General features: G+C 47.0%; 1 protein-coding gene across 1 annotated transcript in view; it reads right to left on the bottom strand.

The window, feature by feature from the left end:
* Nucleotides 1–19,144, bottom strand: part of LOC122810226 (AFG3-like protein 1) — a 1,103,851-nt gene that overhangs the window by 937,132 nt on the left and 147,575 nt on the right. Inside the window, exon 5 of the mRNA XM_044081735.1 lies at nucleotides 3,463–3,612. Coding sequence (XP_043937670.1) covers nucleotides 3,463–3,612 — 150 coding nt within the window. The remainder of the gene's footprint in view (nucleotides 1–3,462; nucleotides 3,613–19,144) is intronic.

Raw genomic sequence — 19,144 nt, 5'->3', positions numbered from 1 at the left:
AAGGCTTGAAGGACTGTCCTTGCAGTCAGCCTGGACATTACTGATAACTGCTGGAAGTATAGATGAAGAGTTCTTTGTTTGTCCGGGGTCAGAAATGCCATCTGAGAAGCTGTATTCAGTCTCACACCCAGAAAGCACATGTCTTGAGAGGGTACTAGACTGGACTTATTTCGTTCACAGAATACCCTAGGCACCTTAAAACTGCCATTACATACTGGAGATGTTGTAGTAACTTGTCTTTGTTTTGAGCAAGAATCAGGCAATCGTCCAGATAAGGATAAATTTGTATTCCCCTCTGTCTGAAGAAAGCAATTACCGGAGCCAGAACTTTTGTGAATACCCTGGGCGCAGTAGATAAACCAAAGGGCAATGCAGAGAACTGATAATGAGAAGTACCAGCCGAAATCTCAGGAATCTCCTGCAGCTGGGCCTGATAGGAATGTGAAGATAGGCCTCTTTGAGATCCAGGGTTACCATCCAGTGATCCTTGCCTAGCATAGGCAGAAGTTGTTGTAATGTTAACATCTTGAACTTTGGAATGTCTAGGTAGGTATTGAGAATGGACAAATCCAGAATTGGCCTCCAAGTGTTTCCTTTCTTTGGCACTAGGAATAGACGGGAATAAAATCCTAGGCCTACTTCTGACGGAGGGACCACCTGAATTGCCCTCATCTGCAAAAGCAAAGAAATTTGCTCCTGAGCCTCCAGCCTTTGCTGAGGAGGCACATCTGGCATGCCTTTGAAAGGAGGAAAAGTGTGAAAATAAAACTTGTAACCTTGATTTATTATATCCAACACCCATTTGTCCTGGGTGACCAAATGCCAGTTTTGTTTGAAAAGTCCCAACTTTCCTCCTAGAGGAACTGCCAGTAAAGAAGGATCTGGCAGCGGAAGATACAGGTCATTGGGTCTGTTTACGAAAGGGCTGACCCCTGCCCTCACCAGAAGACTGTGCAGGAGAACTCCAAGTCCTAGGTCTGAAAGAACCCTGAGCGTGAGCCCTGCCTCTACCACGTCTAGACCTGCCCTTAGATTGATAATCCGAAGAAGGATAAGACCATCCTCTAGCAGGCCAATTCCTGCTAAACTTAGGGGGCTGCACCTGCATAAAATCCTTGACCGCCTGCATAGACTTAGCCTTATCTTCCATCTTTTTCAAAACTGATTCCACAGGAGGACCAAAAAGTACTTCAGATTGTAGAGGAACATCCAAAATCCGAGCCTTAACATGCTCTGACAAATTTTGATCCTTAAGCCAGGCATGTCTACGAATAACTGAACCTGTAGCAGCCACCCTGGATGAAGCCTGAAGAGCATCGAAACCACACTGCAAAGAATGTTTGCCAACTTGATCTGATGCATGAACCAACTCCTGGAGCTCCTTACACTCTATACCCTCAGATAAAGCATCCACCTTAGATTTCAATTGGCCTAACAAAAAATTATGATACTTCAGCATATGAAATTGGCAATTCAAAGCCCTCATAGCTAACAGAGGAGGTGTACACTTTTTTCCCCCACCTATCTAACGCTCTAGAATCTTTATCCAAAGGAACTGGATTCTTAGCCACAGAAGCCTTAACACCCTTCGGACCTTGAATAATAGTTTCCGGATCAGCTCTAGGACTCTTGTACAAATACTTATGTGCTTCTGGAACTCTGTAATACCTGTCTGGCTTAACAGGGGCAGGAGGCAAGGAATCAGGATAAGGGAAGATTCAGAAAAAACATCCTGAACAACATCTAAGACAAGAGGAATAGCCAAGGGCCTATGTTGTGGCAGAAACAAAAATTCCCTAAGCCTTTTCCGAGAATCCGAAAAAACCTGACCTTCCCACTTGAAATGTTCCCTCATGGAATGTAAAGTCTCAGAAAAAGAAAAATCCTCTGGAGGAGAACTAGAAGGACAGGAGTCCTCTCCATCCGAATCTGAATAGGAAGGGAAATCCTGAATTTCTTCAGCTGAGGAATCAGAGTAGTCTGAAGAATGATCCATTCCCTCTAAATCTGGCTCCACCCTAGGCCTCTTCTCTGGGGGGGGCATAGAACCCCTGATCAAAGTAATCAAATCCTCTGCCATTTTCAACATATGCTTTTTAGGAACAGGGGCTGGAGAAGTAGAACTATGACCAGGGCCAACAAGACAAGATTTGGCCTTAGTATGGCCTTTAGCCACTGAAGTAGAAGGCCTAACCACCTTTTGTAAAGTTGGAACTACAGATACCTGAGAAGCACCCTCAGCTAGGCCTAACTCCTGAGAGGCCAACTCCTGCAAAAGTAAAGGTTCCCCCTGGGATTCAGCCGAACCCTCGGCAGGATCCACAGATTCAACCGGAGGCTCTGAAGAACCGGCGTCCGCAACGGACGACTCATCCGGTTTAGACCTCAAAGATTTATCTTTGCGCTTTTTAGCGGTAGCGGGCGTCGGAGGATCCGACGGCATGTTATAATTACACCGCTTACCGAAAACAAGCCTGGCACAGTCTAATCTGCGTTTAATGGTGCGCTTATTAAATCTAGCACAAAAGCGACACCCAACCACGTCGTGCTCAGGCCCCAAGCAAGGAATACAGAAAGAATGATAATCGCTATGAGGTATCTGTTTCCCGCAAGAAATGCAATTACTAACTTTTTCTGACATCCGGATAACTGAGGCAAGAAAAGACAAAAATTTCCCCAACGGGGTACTTAGCTCAACTTGGTCTTCGGTCTGAAACTCAATAAATGAAAATTTCAGAACGCCGAACGGCACTTGCAAACGCTGCTTCTGCTTCGGACCACGCGGCAAGAAAGACTGAGGATATGGCGTCGGTCATGCGCTTAAGTACCACTACGTACTGATGTCAGCTCTGGGTGACAATGACCGACGCCAGCCTAGCTCTTTGGTATTCGGGCCGACCGAGGACAGCGGACTACCCACAGGTTATGACTGCAGCAATGTGAGACGAAGAACATCCAATAGATAGCCTATTGAAAGAGAAACACTTAAAGAACTTGCTGTTTTAACCTAGAAAAAACACCAATAGCTCCAGAATAAGAGGATCCGTATATGTAGAAATATGGTGGCAAACGAGATCTGAGGTATGTTAGGTTGGCAGGGCATTATGGGTAAAGGAAGGAGCTCAAGAGTTTTGGATCCAAGGATCTGGCGGAAGCAGCAAAGTCAGACACAAAACCCTTCAGTTGAGGAATGAATGAAAACGACAATATCAGATTACATATTTTCAGAAAGAATCAGCAAGATCCAGAAAGGTAAAGCACAATTTAAGGCATTCTTGCAGTACTTGCAACCTCAAGAAGTAAAGCACAATAAATCATTAACACCATCATTCAGTTTCTGGATTCCACTTCACTACATTCTTTTAACTTATTGCTGAAAATGAATATACAGTTTTTCATTAAAAAAAAAAAAAAAAACTCAAAGATAGAACTCTAAGTAAACTAAGAAAAAACATTTTTTACCAATCCCCTAGACAAGTAGCCGTGTACAAAATCCTTCCATGTTATTTCCCGTCCTGGATCTCGGAAATAAAGATATAAAAATCCAGAGGCAAATCCAGCAACACCAATAATCAGCATGCGGAAATCCTTATCGTCCCATGGAAAATCACCCTAAAAGAAAAAAAATACATAAATTATTTATGAAAAGCACTTAAAATAACAGTGCAAAGAACTTAGTTGACTAACATGGGTTGAGGGGGTGCTCAACTAAGACCCTGAATTAGTTACCTACTATGAAGATAAAATAGTGTGTCTGGCCAAGCTTTGTGTCAGTAGCCAAAAAATGGATAAAAAGGAACACGATATGCTGAAAATAAGGAACACTGGGGGAGGGGGGGGGTTACACAGAATTATTACTACAAAAATAAAAGCTGAATATCTCAAACCAGGGGTGCCAACAATTCACTCCAATACAAGTAAAAAGAACTTGCTGAAACTAAACTTGGGGAAAAAAAAGTTATGTATTTACCATAACGTTCCATGTGAGTTGTTCATCTCGCCTTCATTCTTTACTGATGGGTGCGGAGCCAATCCCTCGGCTCCGAGTCGGCCATTTGCAAACTTGAGGTCTTCAAATAGCTCGAGGCCACATCCCTATCCCATGATGCACCTAGAGTTACCTCAGATCTTGTTTGCTGGGTATAATACCATATGTCATTCTTTCACTCCCAAGAGAAGGTACGGAAGGATTGAGCAACAAGGATGGATCCAGCATCTCGGTCATCTAACAGCCCAAGAGGGGGTAAGGAGGGATTGACATAAGAATGAAGGAGAGATGAACAACTCACATGGAACGTTATGGTAAGTATACAACTTCTTTATGTGAAGTTGTTCCATCTCGCTGTTCATTCTTACTGATGGGTAGCATCCCAAGCACCATCAACCTCGGGTGGCTCACGGAAGTATATTTCTCAGGACCTTGGATCCAAAGGATCCCTGGAGGCCTTGTCAACTTTGTAATGAGTAATAATGGTATGAGATTTTGACCAAGTGGCTGCTGCGCAAATGTTATCAATAGGAAGTCTGGCAGAGGATGTAGAAACAGCTCTGGTTGAGTGAGCCTTAATTTTATGCTGTAAAGGCATGATAGCAGCTGAATAAGCAAAGGTGATACAATCGGATAACCATTTAGAAAAAGTTGTTTTAGCCGCTGGTCTACCCTTCCTGGAGTCTGAAAATGAAACAAAAAACTGGTCTGATTTCCTGAAATCTTTTGTTCTATCCAAATAAAATCTGAGCGGTCTGTGAACATCAAGTTTGTGCAGCATGTACTCTAAATTGTTTGAATGGTTGGAGAAGACGACTGGCAAATCAATAATTTGATTGAGATTAGTTTCAGTGCAAACTTTGGGCAAGAATGAGGGGTTTGTTCTAAGTGAGACTCTGTCAGTATGGAATATCAAATAAGGAGGCTTGATGGATAAAGCCTGAAGCTCTGACACTGTGCAGGCAGAAGCAATAGCTACTTAAAAGATGGTTTTCCATGACAAAAATTTGAGGACACATGAAGAAGCTGGTTCAAATGGCAGAGGAATTATGTGGGAAAGCATAAAACTTAGATTCCATGGAGAATAGGGAGATTAAACAGGTGGACTAATATGAAAGGTCCCTTTGAGAAAGGCTTTGGATAACTTATGTGACATAATATTCAATCCTTCGAATCCAAGATGAAAATTAGAAATAGCAGCCAGTTGAACATGAACTGTTGCTGCTGCAGCTCCTTTGCTGAAAATCATAGCCAAGAACTCTAAAATAGAGGCCATAGGGGCTTGGGTAAGGATCAATATTGTTTTTAGAGGCCCATATAGAAAAATTTTTCATTTGCTAAGATATAGCTTCCTCGTAGAAGACTTATGAGAGGATAAGAGAATTTGCTTTGTCTCACTGGAAAGGTTATGGACCCTGGTTATGATGGGAATTGGAGCAGCCAAGCTGTCAGCTTCAGGGACTGCAGTGAGGGATGAAGTTCCCCTGCCGAGTGTGTCAGAAGGTCTGGAACTGGGTCCAGAATCCAATTGTCCTCCAAAAGTTGAAGTCGAAGGAAGGGGGACAAAATCTGACAAGGCCGATGAGGGGCTATTAGATTGATGGTCCTTCCCAGGGCTTTTGCTTTCTGTAGAACCTTTGGTAACAACAGGATTGGTGGAAATGCATAGAGAAGACCCAGAGGCCAATCGTGTATGAGTTTGTCCCTTGGGGCTTCTCACGGAGGGGGAATTGGGGCAAAGTAGCTTCTGCATTTCGTGTTCATGTGACTGGGAAAAAGGTTGCAGCAAGGCTGGCCGCACCTGCGGAATATCCTGTCCATTTCTTTCTTGAGGGACCACTCGTGAGGCAACAAAATTGCTCTGCTCAGCTTGTCTGCTATCACATTGGATTTCCCCGGGATGTGCGTTGCCAACAGAAAGCGCTGGGTGGAAATAGCCCTGACAGCCTCGGGACAAAGGGGGCAAGACCTCGTTCCTCCTTGTTTGTTCAAATACCAGACCACTGACATGTTGCCTGTCTGAATCACAATCGTACCCAGAGGAAGAGAGTCCTGAAAGTACTGCAACACCAGCAGTACTGCTCTCATCGCTAGGACATTGATATGCAGATGTCTCTCTTGATCAGTCTGTGTGCCTTGGGCTGTCTTTTCCTGAAAATGCCCCCCCCCCCACCCTATCAGGGAAGCATCCGTGGTCACTGTTCCCACTGGAGGGGGTAGCACAAATGGGCGTCCTATCATGACATGAAGTGAGGTCAACCACCACTGAAGATCCTTTTTGCAGGAATTTGTGATTATCATGTGAGACATGGGAAGCTCTTTCCAAGACCACTGAGTGAACAGCCATTGTAGTATCCGCATGTGCATACGAACTAGTAGTATGGCTAGAATTGCTGCTGCCATCAGGCCTAACAATTTCAGAACTTCTGATGCTGGTGCTTTGTCTTCGGATATCAGAACGCTGACATGCTGACAAAGAAGAAAGACTGTTTCTATTGGAAGCCTTAGTGTGGTGGTGGTGGTGTCCAGATCTGCTCCGATAGAAACACCTGGAATCCTAAACATCTCAGGTGAGCCGTGACCACTGCCATGCATTTGGTGAACACTCTGGGGGCTGTAGTGAAGCCAAAGGGCAGGGCTCAAAACTGGTAATGATTGGCTCCCAGCCAGAAACGCAGATGATACCTGGATGACCCGGCCATTTTTATGTGGTAGTACACATCCTTGAGATCTATCAAGCACATCCAACTGTCTTTCCCTAAGAAGAGAAGTATAGACTGAAGCGTGACCATCCGGGACTTCTCTTTCTTTACAGATTTGTTCAGTCTGCTGAGGTCCAATATGGGTCTCCAGTCCCCCGTCTTTTTTGGAACTAAAAAGAATCTTGAGTAAGTTCCGGATCCTGTCTGGTTTGCTGGGACTGGTTTGATGACTCTTTTTCTTAGCAACGTTTGGACCTCTATTGTTGCTTGTTCCCTGTAACTGGGTGGAACGTCCGGGATTTTTCTTATGGGTGGAGGGGGTTTGGCGAATGGGATGAAGTATCCTCTGGAAATTATACTTTGTACCAAGTTGTCTTATTATTTTGAGCCAGGCGTCTGGGTACAAAGATAAGCGACCCCAGACTGCCTCCAGAGCAGCGCTGGTAGGGCTTCCCAGAGAAGTGATCTCTGTCGCCTTGGTGTTGCGGACCCCCTCTGCCACCAGGGCGGTGTCTTCCATTATTGCCCCCTCCTCTGCCTCTTGTGTGTCCTGAAAGGTTCCTTGGGGTTTTCGGAACCACATTTTTCCTCCCCTTTGACCCTTAGGATACGATCTGGTAGGGGTGGAAAAACAGACCCCGACGGCAGACAGAGTCTTCCTGTCCTGCTCACACTTGGTTAAAGTTTCCTTCACTTTAGGCCCAAAAAGGAATAAGCCATCAAAGGGAGTATTCACGAAGGATGACTTGAAGGTCTCTGGGAAGGAACACACGCGCATCCAGGAGTGTCTCCTAAGAGCAACTCCTGTACCAGCTGCCCCACTCATTCCATCTGCTGCATATGAAATGAGGTGCATGGATGAGTTCACTATAGAACTGAGGGTAGCAAGCTGTGTAGAGTTCCTGCAGCTACTGTACCCTGAAGAGTATCTCCTAGCTTTTTAAGGTGATCTTATTGTAACCTGGTTAAATAGTTGAGCGAACGAGAAGCAAAAGTTGCTGAACTAAATATGTGCTTCCCATACCTATCCATGATCCTGGAGTCTCTGTTTGGAGGATGGATAAATGACGAAGTTTGACATTTCCTTTTTGGTGACTGCCGCCACCAGCATGGCATCAACTGGCACACCTTTTGTTAACAAAGATTTGTCAGGCGGGCAGAAATGAACTTATTAGGCCTCCTAGGGACAGGCTCCATAGTATCCGGAGACTCCCACGCCCTTCATGAAACCAGCTGCATCAGCTCATCGAAGGGTGGAGACACCCAAGAGGTGGAGGGCTGAGACCCGAAAGCCTTCAGGAGAACTGACTCAACCTCAGTAGGGTTTAAGGACTGCCAGTCACCCCTCTGCCTCAGGATTTCAGCGAATGAGATATCTTCAGAGGGGGACAGTGGGAACCCTTCTGACTCATCCAAGTCAGTATCAAATGTTAGAGACTCCTGGGGGGAGTCTAGATGTTTCCTCTTACACAATCTCTTCCTGGAAACCTCATCAGTGGGAGCTTCTGGTGAGGGCTCGGAAGAGCAAGGGCCACCCAATGGGGCTTCCTGAGGCTCTGGGTCTCTACACTTGGTCAGGATGTGTGAGGCAGAAGCAGTCACAGGCGCTTTAGGGGAGGAGGAAGCCAGACTTGAGGTCGAGGATGTCTTAGGAGACATGACCCTCCTCATGGCATCAAAAGCACCTCTGCTCTGATGCGAGGGGAACCAAAGGATCCAAGGAAACCGTCGATACCCTCGGCACCGGGACAGTGGGCTCCGAACTAAAGGTAGGAGCCGAGCTCAGCCGTGCCGAAGCCCCAAGAGGCAGAGTCGGAACCGACAAGTCAGTCCGACTATCCTCCCCAGACCCGACCAGAGAGTGTCGGCTCCTACAGTCCTCGATTGGCACCAAGGATGTCAGAGTGAAAGGAGCCGAAGACACTGGAGCAGGCGTTGGCTCCGAGGGTTCCAGAATCAACAGGTCCGACTCCTCCAGCTCCAAAGGACCAGCACGGCTCAGAGGAGGAACAGTTTGAGCTGGTGTAAGGGTCTTTGGCTCCGAAGCCATTTGAAGCCGATAACATTTTTGCCAAGGCCGGTGCCAGTAACAGCTTTTGCACCACACAATCCACATCCAGATCAGAAAGGCTGATAGAGGACCAAAGGTGGTACCGACTGTAATAATGGACTCTTAAGAGTTTTGGATACCAGTTCCAAGACTGGGGACTGGCTCCAAAAAGAAAAGACTGTCGGTTCCTATGGCAGTGGAGCCGAAGTCGAAGATTTTTTTGATTTCTTTGATTCAGAAGTCTTAAAAGACTGAGGACTTGCTGGATCTATCTTGGTTGCTCAAAGCTTCTTGGAAGGATGGTTTCAACAAACCTGTCTATTAATTTTCTTTTCCTTTCCTGGAGGACCCTGGAGGAGAAGGAATGGCATATAGAACAGCTGTCCTGTAAATGCAGGGCTCCTAGACAGTACACACAATTTACATAGCTGTCTGTTACAGACATCTTTTGGCCACACTTTGGGCACACTTTGAAACCTGACTTAGGATGCTTCTCTTGGTCAGCCATTGTAATCTCAGAGAAAATTACTGTCACCACAAAAAAATTTTAAACAGTAATTATCCACAAAAGCCTTAAATAAAATTAGGTTTAGGTCACACACACACAGAGTAATACTAACATTGAAGCGACAGAAAAAGGTCTGTCTAAAACGCATAATAAGAAAAATATAAGCAGACTATGCACTGAAAAAGAGGATAGCTGCTAGAAGACGCAACAAACCATATCTAAGATTTTCTAAGGAATTATATCTGACAAAAATCACTGTCAACTGCAAAACTTCTATAGTAATTATCAATCCAAGCCTTTTCTAAAAAATGTTAAGGCTAAACACACCACACAGCAAATAACTATAAACTATCTAACTATTAAGTATAAATTGTGACAAAAGGTCACTGAATAAATCCACTGTAATAATCAGAAAAAAGTTTTTTTTAAACTAGGCCTAAAACAAGAGGCCAACTAGTATTTTAAAGCACACTAATGGGAAGGGAATATAATGTAGGTAAACACACCAAAAAGCTATAAGAGCTTTAAAAAAACATTCAAAACTATCTAAAACTATCTAAATATCAATATAATTAAATAAAGAATTAAAACAGTTTTACTGGCCTGAGCTAATGCAGAACATCCAATCTATTGCAGTGGCAAACTAGATCTGGGGCAGCTCTAGGTGCATCATGGGATAGGGACTTGGCCTCGAGCTATTTGAAGACCTAGAGCTTTGCAATTAGCCGACTCGGAGCCGAGGGATCGGCTCCGAACCCATCAGTAAAGAATGAATGGCGAGACAGAACAACTTCACATCAAAGGATTCATTACTATGTAAGTAATGGAAGTCAAGTCATACAGCAGGAAGGTGCACCCAAACATCAAAAATGATGAGTCGTTTATAAAGAATGCTATGCTAGACACAAATAAGGAGGCAGTCAATTGCACAGAACAGTGCCACTGATTTAGTAGGAAAAGGCGGGAGGAGGATGCTGCAGGGAAACCATCAGAGCAGTACTTCATAATTACTCAGAAACACTCAAAGTTTAGGAAGAGGCAATGCCGAGCTACTACACAAGTAACAGGTGACTGAAGATCAGGTGCAAATGATACAACACTATGGAATGTACAGAAAAATGTTAAGTAAACTGTAAAGTCAGTACAGCTGTTAATTTCAAATAGTCTCTGGATCAAGGTGGATCATACCAATGTCAACTTCAGTACAAATGCCTACTCTTGAATTCAAAAGTCAACATCACTGCCAGCTTTGCTGGTGTACTGGGATAGTACTCTGCTAGACTCGGGTGACCAATTAGCAGCTCAGACACCTGCTGCAGCTGGCATAAGGTAGGAGAGGAGTGACGCAGCTTTACTACCATTCCCTTCTTCGGTATGGGGAGGTGCAAAAGTACATAACCAAGGTGTGTTCTCATGGCGGAATCCCTAGTGCGTGAAAGGCACCAAAAGAAGCAGTGGCTTTAGTGGACACAGAAATGTCCTGAGGGACTGCATCATCTGTGCATGAGTGATATGCCCTCACTGATGCCCAACTGCACGCCACACATTTGGAGCATTACTGTGTGTTAGCAGTTTGGGGGGGGGGGGGGGTAGAGCAGTGAAAAAAAGACACCAAACAACCTCTGATGGATGCATAAATGATAAATCCTCCCAGTTGGTTCTAGTGTCAGTGTATAGAAAATTAAAGGGAGAGCTAACCAAGAGTGCGATAGATGGTCATCAGGGGCAAAAAATTAAAAAGGAAAGAAAAGGTCACCATCACTTTTTTCAGTAAAAAAACTGCACATCTCAAACTGCTGTTTGGATAGCCTTTAGCAAACCATGCTTACCGTTGCAATGATGAACACCCACTCCTTGTTGTGAGCAAATAAAAGCAGATCTCATGGTCTGCTTGTGAAAGTGTCATGCTGAGAATGAATTATACTCAGAAAACAGAATTTGTTAAAGGATAAATGCAATGGTAGACAGTACTGATCACACATTAAAGCCACACAATGACAGACAGCTGCTGATCTAAGATGTGCTTTACTAAGTGATGTGCTTTGCATGGGTTATTAAATTAAGGCACTGAAAGTAGTATACTAAACCAGGAAAAGCACTGCCTATGCTAGGTGATAAGGTTCTATGTTAAAACATCATGCTAACAAAGCAGTACAACTGCTATTCAGTGGAGACATTTATTCCAAATCAGTCTCAGAGTCCACAAAAAATAATAGTATTAAAATGTCCACTGCTGTCAACCTTAACACTGCTTGCCACATATCTCCATTCCTTACTCTCACTTAAACTAATTTAGTCTCAACGAGTCTATGCAATACTTTCATAACTATACTTCTCGATTCTGCTTCATAACCCGGACATTCGCATACTAACTGAAACCAACTATTACCAATGAACAAATACCCCTCATAAGCTATAGTACTCTTAGATTTGATAAGCTGACTGAAAGAGCAGTTGGCACAGTAATTATATTTATAGGTTCATAGGTAGGCTATCGGCCCAAGGGCCTAAGTAAGCCTAGCCAACAAGGTTCCCTGGCTTACGCCACTCAAGAAAGTTATTTTCCTGTGCCCCTGTTGAGCAGAGCCACAGAAGTGATCCTCGGGGTGTATTTCCTATTTCCCACTCACTCATCAAGATTTTTCATGAAGAGTGCTAATGAGGAACTTTGCCTGACATAGATGGGTAGCTCGTTCAAGAGTATGGGAAGTCTCTACGACAGGAATCTATCCCTCCAGCATATCCCGTTTATTGTGGTGACAAGGTTTAGATCCCTAGAGGGTGTAGCTTGGAGGGACTGGGATTTTTTTAGGGGTAGCATGCCCAACAGCTATGGGTTTAACATAGCTTTATATGTTAGGCAGAGATCATCCCAGAGTAGGCGCTATGCTACGGAGTAAAGCTGGAGTTTTTGAGAATGTCAGTGTAGGGGATCTGTTTGAGGCCAGTAATCCTCTTTGTGAGGTACTTCTGTGGCCTTTCCAGCTGCTGCAGATGCCTTGTGAGGTACATTCCAAAAGGGGTGTTGTACTCTATAATGAGTTTAATTAGTGTCGAGTAGAGGGGAACAATGACCTCTTTTTTCCTGGATGAGAACCCTTTTGTGATGAAGTATGCCACGTAGAAGGATTTCCTAACTACTGTGGCGATGTGATTATCAAAGGAGAGACTACTGGCCACCTGGGTTCCAAGGTCTCTTATCACACATTCAGCATCAATCAGACTGCTGCCTATGTGGTAGTTCATGGGTAGAGTTTTTACCCAAGGGGATGACAATGCACTTTTTGGCACAGAGCTTGAGGCCATGGCTCTGACACCAGGCATCTGTCTCAGTGAGGCCCTTCTGTAGGATGTCCACATCATTTGGGGACTCGACTATGGCTCCTAGTTTGCAGTCATCTGTGACCTTCGGTAGCCAAAGGTCTTCTGTATTAGCCTGTACTTCAGAGAAGTAGATACCAAACAGGAGAGGTCCCAGGACTGAACCCTGTGGTACACCACCTGTCACTGGTTTGAAGTCAGATTTGGAGTCTGCAACCTTTACAGTGTGGGTTCTGTCAGTGAGCCAGTTAGCAACCCATCTTGTGATGTAGGGATTTATACCTAGTTTAGTGAGTTTAGCTATAATTCCAGAATGGGGAATGGTGTTGAAAGCCTTGGCGAGGTCAAGATAGGCTGTGTGAATCACCTTACCCTCGTCTACAGCTTTGGTGACTGCCTCAAAGAAGTCAATCAGGTTCAGGAGGCATGATCTGCCTTTCACAAACCCGAACAGGGTGGGGTCCAGAGTTTGGAGGTTACCAATGTATTTGTTTATGAGTTCCATGATGATACGTTCCATGGCCTTACAGACCAGGCTAATAGGCAATAGTTCCTGGGATCAGTGGTGGCTTCCCTTTTGGGGAGTGGAATAACTGTTGCTGTGTGCCATTCAGTGGGCACAAAGCCTGATGTGAGGCTATGATTGAACATGGTGCGTTTTCAGAAATTTACAGCTCTCTATCCCAAAACTATCTCCTCTAAGAAACACTGGCATAAGCCTTATAAGTTAACAACCATGAACACTATATAGAATTCCTTACATTATGCAGCTGTACAAGCAATTCACCCGTAATTAAAGACATTCTCTCAGGGACTTCAAATAACATATCCCATGAAACCAACATCCTAGGAAATATTTACAAAAGTAAGAGCACTGACAGTACCACAGCTGGGAAATTTATTACAAAAATAAAAGAAAAAAACAAAACAAAAGTTACAATGAATAAATCCTTACAAAACAGTGGTGAGCGTTTTCAGGGATCTACCCCTTCATCAGACAACAGTTAAAAATCCCATAGTTCATTAAATACTGGAGATTCGTCACATGATGTTTCAAAATTTCAGTTGTACCCAATAGGGACATAACAATTAGTACATCAGTATATATTAGCACAGTTCTGCAAATAAATAAAAATAAGAAGTTATGTACTCACCATAACGTTCCATCTGAGTAGGTGGCTTCATTTGTCTGCAACCTGTGGGTCTTGGATCCGATATCGGATCCGAGCCGGCAACTATTTATACAGCTATGGATCCGAGCTCCTAGCACCTCCCCTCACCCATAATCCCCTGCCAACCCCAAATGACCTCAGATCAAGTTTGCCCTCCTATATACCTGAAAAGGTATCCCAACAGGAAAAGGCAGGAAAAATACCATCATCTAACTCTTCTGAAGGTCAGGGGAAGGAGGGGGGGATGGCTGCAGACAAATGAAGCCACCTACTCAGATGGAACATTATGGTAAGTACATAACTTCTTAATCTGGAGTAGGGACTTCATTTGTCAGCAACCTGTGGGACAGAGTCCCCAGCTACCTGAATCTTGGGTGGCCATCATGGAAGGATGTTCCGGAGCACTGCGGAGCCAAAGGATGCTCTCCCTCTGGAAACAATGTCCAGTTTGTAGTGGTTAATAAAGGTATGAGATGGGGCCCAAGTGGCTGCCGAGCAAATATCATGCAAGGGGACTCTAGATCTGAATGCAGCAGAAGTAGATATGGAGCGAGTGGAATATGCATGAACCCTTTGAGGTGAGGGCCTCCCAGAAGTCTCATAAGCTAGAAGGATACATTGGGAAATCCAGTGTGATAAGGTGACCTTCGAAACGGCTTTACCTAAACTGAATTTGGCAAAGGAAATGAACAGCTGATCAGATTGTCTGTGACCAGCAGTCCTATGAATATAGAAACACAGCTGCCTGTGCACATCCAAGGAATACAGCTTGTATTCTCCTTTATTTTGATAATTAGGGAAGAAAACAGGAAGATTAATGGACTGACTGATATTGGTTTCTGAGGCCACCTTAGGTAGAAAGGATGGATTGGTCCTGAGGTACACTCTATCCTGATGAAAAACCAAGTAAGGGGGTTTTACGGAAGGAGCTTGAAGTTCTGAAACTCTTTTCGCAGAAGTGATGGCTACCAGGAATGCTGTTTTCCAAAACAGGTATTTAAGATCAGCCGAGGCAGCTGGTTCGAAAGGATAAGCAGTCAAGGCCTGAAGAACTAGCGATAGGTCCCAAGGGGGTATGGCTTCTTTGATAGGGGGCCTGAGCAGAAAAGTACCCTTGAGGAAGGTTTTACATAGTTTAGCTGACATCACAGGACCTGTCTCGTGTCCTACGTGGTAATGGGAGATGGCTGCCAATTGTACCTTGACTGTCGAACAGCTAGCCCCTTGCTGAAAAAGCCCGGTAAGGAAGTCCAAAACGGATGTTAGCGGAGCAGTGAAGGGGTCCAGATTATGATGTTCTGCCCAGACGGAGAAGCATTTCCATTTACTGTGGTAAATCTTCCTGGTGGAAGGTTTATGCGCTGCCATCAAGATGGCTTTGACTGGTGAAGAAATACCGGGAGTCCTAATTAAGAGTGGAACTGGAGCAGCCAAGCTGTCAGCTTCAGGCTGTCCAGATTCGGGGTCGGTAAGCCTGATGGGTGGGAGATCAGATCCGGGCTGGGATCCAGAATCCAGGGAGGATTCACCAAGTGAGACCACAGGTAAGGGAACCAAGTTTGTCGAGGCCAGAATGAAGCAATGAGGATCATTTTGCTCCCCAACCGAGAGGCTTTCTGTAACATCTTTAGCATCAGGGGTAGAGGAGGATAGGCATAAAGTAGACCGGGCGGCCAAGCATGCACTAGAGCGTCTCTCGGGGCTTCCCCTGGTGGGGGAATCAGGGCGAAGAAGTTGTCGCATTTCGTATTTGAGGGAGAGGCAAAAAGATCGCAGCAGGGTTGCCCCCATTTTGCAAAAATCCGCTTCGCTACTCGGGAGTTGAGAGACCACTCGTAAGGGGAAAGAACAGTGCGGCTGAGTTTGTCCACCAGAATGTTGGACCTTCCCGGAATGTGCGTTGCGATCAGAAAGCGGTTGTTGGAGATCGCCCATTCCCACACTCTCATGTGGCCTCTCGGCAGAGAGGGTAAGACCTGGTTCCCCCCTGTTTGTTGATATACCAGACAACTGACATGTTGTCCATCTGTATTGCAATAGTTCCTACGGGAAGAAGGTTGTAAAGTGCTTGCAACGCCAACAGCACTGCCCTCATCTCCAGAACACTGATATGCAGGGAGGTCTCTATGTCGTTCCATGTGCCTTGGACTGTTCTGCCTGAGCAATACCTCCCCACCCGAGGTGAGAAGCATCCGTGGTCACCGTGACGAGAGGAGGTGGAGCGCAGAAGGGGCGACCTGTATGGAGGTCTGTGGAATGAAGCCACCATAACAGGGCCCCTCCTGCAAGCCTTGCTGATAGAGACAGGGTGATTGAGAGGAAGAAGCTGAAAGGACCATTGTACTTGAAGGGTCCACTGTAGTACCCTCATGTTTAGGCGAGCGCATGGAAGGAGTGTAATTGCCGCTGCCATAGAGTCCAGTGCCCTCAGGACCAATTCCGCGGGTGGAGCTTCTGATTGGAGGATGGCCCGCACATGTAAACTCAGATTCTGTAGTTGTTCCAGAGTGAGGTAGGCTTGCAGACTTCTCGTATCTAATCTGGCCCCTATGAAGTCTATCACTTGTGTCGGAGCAAGGGAGGATTTGTCCATATTGATCGTGATGCCTAACTGGGGGGCTAGGCGAAGAAAAAAACTCTGGCTGAGCAGAGTAGATGCCTTGTTGGGGCGGTCAGGAGCCAGTCGTCCAGGTACGGGAAGACCTGCATTCCCTGAAGTCTCAGGTGGGCCGCTATCACTGCTAAAACTTTGGTGAACACCCTGGGGGCTGTGGTGAGGCCAAAGGGAAGGACCCTGAACTGATAGTGGCTGGCTCCCAGCCAGAAGCGGAGAAACCTCCTGGATCGTCTGTCCATTAAGATGTGGTAGTACGCATCCTTGAGGTCTATTGAGCACATCCAGTCGTTCTCCCGCAACAGGGGGAGAATGGATTGAAGAGTGACCATTTGGAATTTCTCCTTGGTTACCGACAGGTTCAAGAGGGAAAGGTCTAGAATTGGTCTCAGGTCCCCCGTCTTTTTTGGCACCAGAAAGAACCTGGAGTAAAACCCTAATCCGAGCTGATCTGGGGGGATGGGTTGGATGGCCCTTTTTTCTAGCAGCTGCTGGATTTCTGCGGCTGCAGCCTCCCTCTGATCAGGTGGTACATCGGGGAGGTTCTTGAGTCTGGGAACACATAGCATAGGGATTTTGTAACCTCTGGATATAATCTGAAGCACCGAGCGGTCTGACGTGATGGACTCCCATGCCACCAGGTGCCTCGAGAAGCGCCCCCCGACTGCCTCCAGAGTGGAGCAGTTGGGCAACCCTTCAGGGCTAATGCATGGGCTGATCAGAGAAGGATTCTCTGGACCCAAAATTTCTCGGTGCCCCTCTGCCTCTAGGGCGGCGTCCTCCCTGTCCTCCTCTGCCATGGAAGGACTGGTTGTCCGGAGCAGGTTGGGAATGTTGCGATTTCCGGAACCACATCTTCTTCTGTCCCTTTTGGTTCTTGGGAAAGGACCTCTGGGGAGCAGAAAAGCGGACTCCAACGGCAGACAACGTCTTCCCGTCCTTCTCGCTCTGGACAAGTGTCTCACGATCGGTCTTGCCAAACAAAGCAGAACCATCAAAGGGGGCATTCGCAAAGGACACCTTGAAGGGCTCCACGAAGTCACAATGTCAGAGCCAGGCCTGGCGTCTCATAACTAGGCCCGCTCCGCGAGCTCTAGCGGCTCCCTCAGTTGCATGAGACAAAAGCCGCATAGAGGTATTAGAAACAGATCTCAGAGTGGCCATATGAGTGGAGTACAATTGCTTGTCCTCCGCCGACATGGACTCCGGGGGGGAAGCAGCGTATTCTTTAATAAGATCCCGCTGCATTCTGATGACATGTGCCATGTAGTTCAGAGACCTTACTGAGAAGGTCGCTGAACTGAATACCCGCTTCCCAAGGCGATCCATCAAGCGAGGCTCCTTGCTCGGAGGATGGACTGAGGGGCTCTCCTGAGCTAGTTCCCTCTTAGTGGCTGCTGCCATCAACATGGCATCTACAGGGGGACCCTTGCTCCAGTGGGGCCGGTCTGCTGGGGGGCTCAAAATCCTGTCCGGGTGCATGGGAATAGGCTCCACAGTGTCCGGCTCCTTCCACGCCCTGGTGGTCACAAGGTCCACCAGGGGGTCGGCCGGAGGGGACACCCAAGAGGTAGACGGGCCTGCTTCGAATGCCTCCAGGAACACGGAATCGTCGGAGGAAGCCTTGGGGGCAGACCCCCCCCGAGCCTAAGTATTTCCATGATGTCTCCAAAGGAGACATCCTCAGGGGGTGACCTTGGGGAGCCTTCCCCTTCATCCAAGTCTGTGTCCTCTGTTAAGGACACGGGGGAGTCCACGTGCCTCTTCTTACACTTATGCTTGCGAGGCAATTCCTCGGGGGGGCTGTCCGAGGAGGTCTCACCAGCAATGTCCTGTTCCAAAGGAACAACCTGGGACATCGAAGCAGGCTGTCCCTGTGGCCAGGTGATGGAAGCCTGACCCAGCAGAGAGGGAGTGCAGGGCGGAGCCGGGATAAGGGCCGGAGGTCTGGATGCACTCGACAGAGCCCTCTCTACTACATCGAAGGCCGAGGGGGAGTCACTCTCCCTGGGCTCCGAGAGCAGACTCCCACTCGGATCCGATGAAGGGATCGGAACCGGCACCGAGACCGTCGGATCCGCGGGACCAGTGTGCTCCGACCTGGACGGAGCCGAAGGCACACAATCCCTCAGATCCTAAGCTCGGGCCAGGGCTCCGAGAGGTCAGATCCGACAATGGAACCGACAGGCTCGAGGGTAGGGTCGGATCCGAAGTACACAGTACTGTCGGCGCCGACCCACCCCCGGCTCCAACGCTGCCCGGCTCCAAGTGCTCCGAACCCAGAAAGTGGGTCGGAGAAGGAGCTATCGGAGCAAAAAAGGGTGTTGAGCTCCCCCCAAAAGGGGGGGAGGCAGGAGCACTCCCATCTGCAGCTGGGCCTGGATGAACCTTCTCATCATCCGGTTCAAGTCTGCATCAGACAGGCTGTAGGTGGATCTCGACGAGGCCACCGAGGCAGGCCTTGAGTGCCACCTCGATGACCTCGACGGAGATCGGATCTCCTTCTCCGCTGGTCATCGGAGCCGAGGAGGAGGAGACCTGGAAGCTGTGGAGGGAGAAGCCCGCTTAGCTGGGGGGGGCCGAAGCGGAGGCCTCGGCCCGCCGCTTGTGGTGCTTCTCCCTCAGTTTCTCCCTCCTGCCTCCCTGGCCTCCCTGTCCTCCGGCGCTTTAGTGGGAGTTTGAATCACGGCCGGAGGAAGGGGGGCAGGAGTGGCCACCACCACAGGCTGCAGAGGTGCCACGGGAGTAGTGGAGGCCGAAGCCGACTCCGGGGGCAAAAGTCCCGCAAG

Source organism: Protopterus annectens, chromosome 8.part1, assembly GCF_019279795.1.
Source record: "Protopterus annectens isolate FY-2018-M chromosome 8.part1, PAN1.0, whole genome shotgun sequence".
In the NCBI taxonomy this organism is placed as follows: Eukaryota; Metazoa; Chordata; order Ceratodontiformes; family Protopteridae; genus Protopterus; species Protopterus annectens.
Note: the sequence above shows the minus strand (reverse complement) of the source record. Positions and strands in the feature narration are given on the sequence as shown.